This window comes from Pteropus alecto, unplaced genomic scaffold (genome assembly GCF_000325575.1).
Source record: "Pteropus alecto unplaced genomic scaffold, ASM32557v1 scaffold14, whole genome shotgun sequence".
NCBI lineage: Eukaryota > Metazoa > Chordata > Mammalia > Chiroptera > Pteropodidae > Pteropus > Pteropus alecto.
In genome coordinates, this window is record NW_006436810.1 from 15,252,605 (window position 1) to 15,258,881 (window position 6,277).

The window sequence follows — 6,277 nt, forward strand, 5'->3', positions numbered from 1 at the left end:
GTAAATTCATTTTAAAATTCTCACAGACTTACATTCCAGAAAGAAAGTTAAAACCTTCAAGAAAACAAGTTACAACAAAATTAATAAATACGCAAGCCAAGCCAAGCCATTTCCAATTTCCTAAGGGTACGAGGAAACATGTTGTCAATCAATGTATAAATGAGATTCATAGAAAAGAAATGTGTCCCTCTGGAATAAATGGCTGTCTTAAATTTTCTCAGAAGATAGAGTGATTTCACAGAAGGGCATTGCTGCAGTCAGAAAGGCGCTCTGCATTTCAGGCCTACGTTTTCCCATGTGACGTTTCTAGAGAGTGTCCATATTTTCCGTGAGAGGTGGCTGGTTTGCATTCATACATGAAGTGCAGGGACTGCGGTCTATTCAGAGGCCATTCTTATCAGACATAATACTATTCGCAGTGGACAGGAACAATTACACTCACTGGATTTTATATACGAAGCATTCGATTATTTTTTAACGTCCTCTTTTTATCGTTCGAGAAAAGAAAGAAAAGATGCCAGTGGGTATTTGGCTCTCCTGGGTGCAGAGCTGCGACTGCAGTTGTCCTTAATGAGAAAAGTGGCTGAGCTTTCTCACGCTCGCTCTGCAGATGTCACTCAAAAGCCCTCCCTGCATTATGGTTTAAGAAATATCTCATCGGTTTCAATCTCGTGCCATGCTGTCACCAAGGCGAAGGATGCCACGGGACAATGGTTTTATTTAAGGTAGAAAACTACAGAAAGCTCTTCATTCTCTCGGCTGAAGAACAGAGAAAATGATCAATGGGATCATATATAAAATGATCTAGCAAAATAGTCCGATGATGGTCTCCTCTCAGTGAGTCATTTTGATGCATTCTTCTTTCTAATTGGTCACAAAGTTTGAGCTGACAAAATGATTTATTAAATAGGACTTAGGAAGCTTTGGAATGTGTAATCAATTTCTAATAATATCTGCCTGCCAATCACGGTAATATGGACAGGAGAATCTCTTTTGTATACGCACAGAAGGTAAATCTAACTAACAATTTACCGAGTAATTTATCTATAAACATTCATCACCAACCGTTCACCCTGGTCCCTCCCTTCATGTCACGATGATATGCAGAAAACAGACGTCATGTGTGGCAATTATTTAAGACTTGCCAGAACAGTTTTGTCCATGAAAAATACCCATTAAACACACCACAGTCCGAGAAACGCTGTCCTTTGTTTCAAAACTTCACACTTTGATCAATAAAGCCACATTCTAAAAAGTGGGCAGCCCAGGACTTGTGTGTTTGCCATTTCTTTTCTTACTGGACACACCAGGTCTTACCCCTTTAGTTAGCATACTCCATGAAGCTGGAAGGCAGCACCATGCAGAAGAAAACCAGAACGTCATACTCTTTTCCAAAACGTTGAAAAAAACACACACCCAACAACAAATCCTGGTAAACACTGTTACAATGCTTTCCTGATGTGCACAGACAAGTAGCAAAATGTGTAAGAGTCCATCCGAGTGGCCAAATCTGATTGTACACAACCGGGATTTCGTTTCAACGCAGAGTTGAATCATAATGATCTCACTGGTGGTTATCTAGCCAGTTAATTTTTTTTTCTTTTGTTCACCTAAGTTCTATTTGGGGGAGATAATAAGGGCAGACTTAATCTTTAGAACTCTGAAAGTTCTCATTGTAATCCATTATAGTTAGTATCCTTTGTCTATTGCATTAGTTTTCTCCTTGCTCCGTAACAAATTACTCCAAATCGAGCAGCTTGAAACAATATCATTTATCATCTCTGGGTTCTGTAGGTTAGAGGAACTTGGAGGCTGGACTGTGTTCTCTGCTCAGGGCGTGTGAGGCTGAAAGCTCAGTTCTCTGCAGTGTTGGAACCAAGGTCTCTGTTTTCTTGACGACCGTATATCGGGGATCACTTTTAGCTCCTAGAAAACATTTTCAGTTCTTTGAGTCTCTGATGGCCCTCTTGCCCACAGCCAGAGAAAATTCTGCTTATAAAAAGCCCATGTGATTAGATTAGGCTCATCGGGGAAAAAAATTATCTTTTAATTAACTCAGAGTCCACTGATTGGTCTAATTGCATCAGCAAAATCCTTTTGGCCAGGAATTTAACATAATCAAGTGTGGGATGTTTTAGCCTACTCACAGTCCCAGGGATGGGCCAGAACCCTTGGGTGTCATCTGTAAGATGTGGCCCACAACACTGAAGTTCATCACAAAATTGACTTCACCACAACTTCGCGATAACATATCGACTTATTATATTGTCAAGTTCTTCTGTTTATTTTTATCCTAATTTTATTCAAAATATTTTTGAGTTAAGTAACAACATATTAAAAATTAGTTTGAAGGTTTAAATGATGTGTAATTAATAAAAGCTAGTGTTTTATTCTCCCAAGACTCAAAATTGTTGAATTATCTTCATTTGCGCCCTTTATAAGCCTCCGACCTGTCCCTTCTCCTGTCCTAGCAGATATGACAGTTTCCCCAAATGACGTGGTTTTGTGACATCGCATTGGACTTGGGAGGCAGGAGATGAAGATCTTGCTTCGGCCCTGCTACTAACTAACCAAATATTTGGGCAGTGACTCATTACAGACTCATCAAGTTTTGGTCTTCAAAGGAGTTTAATATTATCTCTGCCAAAAATTTACTTGACTTTTTAATGATGATACAAAATCCCTGCCAACTCTACTTGGATTCCTTCTGCGGAGTCTCATTTGATCCTTGGGCAGCTCCATTATTAAAACAAAAAACAAAAACCTTCTCTAGATTCAATCCAAAGCTATATTTCTCCATTTTCAAGCGTTCAAATAAATGGTGGGATTTTAAACCATGCCTATTAGCCTCATCCTCTTACTCCTCCATCATACGACAATCCTTCAGATGTTCCACGTTCATGAACGTATCCATTTCTCTAGATATACAAGTTTGCTTTTTACAGTTTTAACAGAATGGCAGGCATTTTGCTTGGCGCCGAGAAGGAAGTACGACCTTCGTGCAGTTAATATTCGAGTAGCTACTATGATGTGATCACCCAGCGTTCTGTTCTGGTGGCTCTTTTCTGGACCAGACCCAGACCTGTACACCAGTGTGGACACCAGTGTACCCTTCCAACATCTTTGCTCTAGAACCTGTATGAACACCGAATCGTTGCTTACAGAGGCAAATTCTTACATCCCATTGCTAACCCATGCAGAACTTCATTATCCTGACTCAGCTTATACATCCATCAGATGAGCTAATGAGAAACAACAGATTTTCAAAGCCCTTTCTGACTCTGGTATTCGAATTCTAAGAAATCTGGATTAACCACATTCTGATTAAAGGAGACCATGTGTATTGCTATAGTCAAAAAAAGAAGATAACAGATAGTTCATCTTCCATTGGTCGAAAGGCTGAGGAACAATATATACGTGACATAAATTTGACTAGAACTCCACTAAGCCATTTAGCACTTTGATGATGCAATATGTTTCTGTCACCAGTTGTCATTCAAATATTCACCGGGAGCCCGAGTTCAGGTTTAAATTGTGTCTCCGTAGTCTATTCCCATAAGCTGCTAGAAACTCCATAAAAGCAGAAAACCCACATAGACAGCCATCTCCAGTTCTTGCTTTTCTCCACGCTGATTCAAAACATCCCTATCCTCTGACCTTTAATTCAACAGAGAAATTACGATGGAGCCATCTTCGTCTGGCTCTGCAGGTGACTTCCCCTTTGGGCCACAGAATGCTAAGTTCTGTAACAGACAGGTACGCTGGGCATTGTTGTTCTGGGAATGGACAAAAGTCAGCCTATTTACCACCTGGAAGAAAAGAGTGAGTGTTTACACGCCCATACAAACCCTCCCTTTAACGATGACAGCGACGTAGAAGTGGGCTATGATGATAAGGCGGGGCTCATATGTTTCCTGTTGAAAGTAAAAAACTTTAAAAAATCCTTACTTCATAGAGCTGAAGGAAAATGAATAGAAAATGAATAGACTTGCATGTGAATCCACAGATTATTATGGGGAGCATAATAAACTTCAATCTAGTTCCCTATGATCTCTGTAGGCAGTTGAGTTTTAAGGCACCGATGGCCTTTGATTTTTTAAAGGAGGAGTCAGTCTTTGCTTGCAATTAGTTTTTTCAAAGATTCGTTCGGATGCAAGGAGACATGCAAATGGCAAAGCTGGAACCTGGACCCTGCTCTCTGAGTCTGTGCTAGAAGTTTGGGGAGAGTGTGCCACCCTTCCGGAAGACGTGGGACCCAGAGAGGTAGCAAAGGAAATGAAGTGAAAAAGACAAACGCATCTCCTGAGCTGCCAGCTCCCTCAAAGACAACTCTCCTTTCCCTCATCCTGAACACCCAGCCACCAAATTCTGCTGTATCCATCCATCGCTACGAGTCCCTTCACCTGGCCACCGTCAGACGCTGGCCTCAGCCACTGGGATGACGGTTAGGGCTTCCTCGGTGGTCTTCTGCTTGAGGTGTCAGCCCCTCCGTCCTCACTTCACAGGGAAAAACTAGTTTCCAGAATGCCGATCTGACCACGGCACTTTCCTGCCCCTCCCCGCGCCCCCCTCCCCCGCCCCACTCTCCACGTGTCCCTGAGGACATCCTAGGTCCTGTTCCCACTGACCACCGGCCTTAACACAGCTTCGTTTCCATGCCAGAGACACGTGGTTGTAAGCCCTGGGCAGTTTCTTCCATAGATATGGTTTTAGGTTACAGAGCAAACCAATTGCAGAGGACAACGAGAACTTGAATGTAACCATACTTAGAACCACAGCTACGTATAACATTTCCGTTCGCTATTCAGAGCAGAGTTACATTAGAGTCTCCCGTTCAGGTTGTCAGATGATCTTCAACACCTTTATGACATGCAGATTACACTGGACCGGGGAAAAGTTGCACGTCAAAACCAAAACAAAATGGTAGCTACGACCGCGCTCTGAAACGTTCTAAGCACGCCCCGTTGGTTGAAAGCAATGCATGATGCAGACACTTCCCAAGGCTGCTGGCAAGTCTGCGTTTCACCTGGACACTGACCTTGGATCGTGGAGGTGCCCGGATGTACCACTTGCAATCCACGGCCTCGCTAGCAGAAGCTTTGCCTTCCTTCATAATTTGCATAGATTCCACAATTCCTTCAGGACCGCCCATCTCAAACTCACACACTAAATAACAAAATGCCAAACAAACACAAAAACGGAGCTTGAATAATAAACCAAAAGTATATATCAGAACAGAAAACAAAGGCTTCTGAACATGATTAAATATCTGTTTTACCAACCTGGTAACGGTTTCAAAACTCCAAGGTCCTTAAAGTCAGGATCTTAAAAATCGAGAAAAAGACAATTAGTCTTATTCTGCATTTGTTAGTTACAGTGATGTTGAGGAATGTACCATTAAAGGACTCAGGAATCTACCTAAAAAAATACCACATTAAGGGAAATTAAATGGTTAAATAAAAACTGCACGATAATGTTAAGACTGAAATGTTAATTTATATAACATTTTTATTACTCCAGATTTTTTCTCAATACAAAATAAGCCGTTTAAAAAAAACAACAACAACAACTTCCAAGGCCATTCTTGCATCTGATCATCAGATAAGAATCTTATTCATTTTCTACTCCATAATTGGACGATAGATGTTTTTGTTAAGCATATCCATAGGTAATTCAAGATTGGGGTAAACCTCCATCTACTCTAGATATAATTATTTTGTTTGATTCGAAAGATCCTATAAATTGTTGAAACACATTTATCAGCTGAAATACTAGAAGCACGAAGTTAGGCTACAAAATCTGAGCCGCCCCCCACCCGCCCCACCCACCCCCAGCAGATGGCCCCATCCTGTTTTCATCAGATTCTCTTCCCTAACTTTTCATACCATGTGGACTTTCAGAGTCCTCAGAATTGTGCTGTGTCCGCTCAACACCCACTCCCTCCCCGGTCTCCCTGTGAATCAGCCGCATGGTCGGATATCCATCCGTCTCTGCACGTGAACGTCAGGGGAGCTTGATTCATCTTGAGCCTCAGAAGAGTCCTTGCTGTCACGGGCCCCAAACAGTGCCCTGCCCTCCATTTCCTGGAGCTGACTTTGGGATAGGCGTGCAGCCTGTGTGACATCACGGTGAGCCTGTTGGAGGGTGGAGGGTTCTGAAAAACTTTTCCCCAATGATCGATGGAGACGAAGCATAGTTTTCCAGGCTCCTGATGTGTCATGTTCGTTTTGGACGCTTTGGGATCGCGTGTGCTACCTTCTGGTGTCAACAGGTGGTG

General features: G+C 42.1%; 1 protein-coding gene across 1 annotated transcript in view; it reads right to left on the reverse strand.

Annotated features, from left to right (window-relative positions):
- NETO1 (neuropilin and tolloid like 1) overlaps window positions 1-6,277 on the reverse strand; it is a 73,956-nt gene that overhangs the window by 20,512 nt on the left and 47,167 nt on the right. The window contains exons 5-6 of the mRNA XM_006913763.1: window positions 5,283-5,324; window positions 5,039-5,166 (exon numbers count right to left, since the gene is read on the reverse strand). Of these exons, the coding sequence (XP_006913825.1) occupies window positions 5,039-5,166; window positions 5,283-5,324 (170 nt within the window). The remainder of the gene's footprint in view (window positions 1-5,038; window positions 5,167-5,282; window positions 5,325-6,277) is intronic.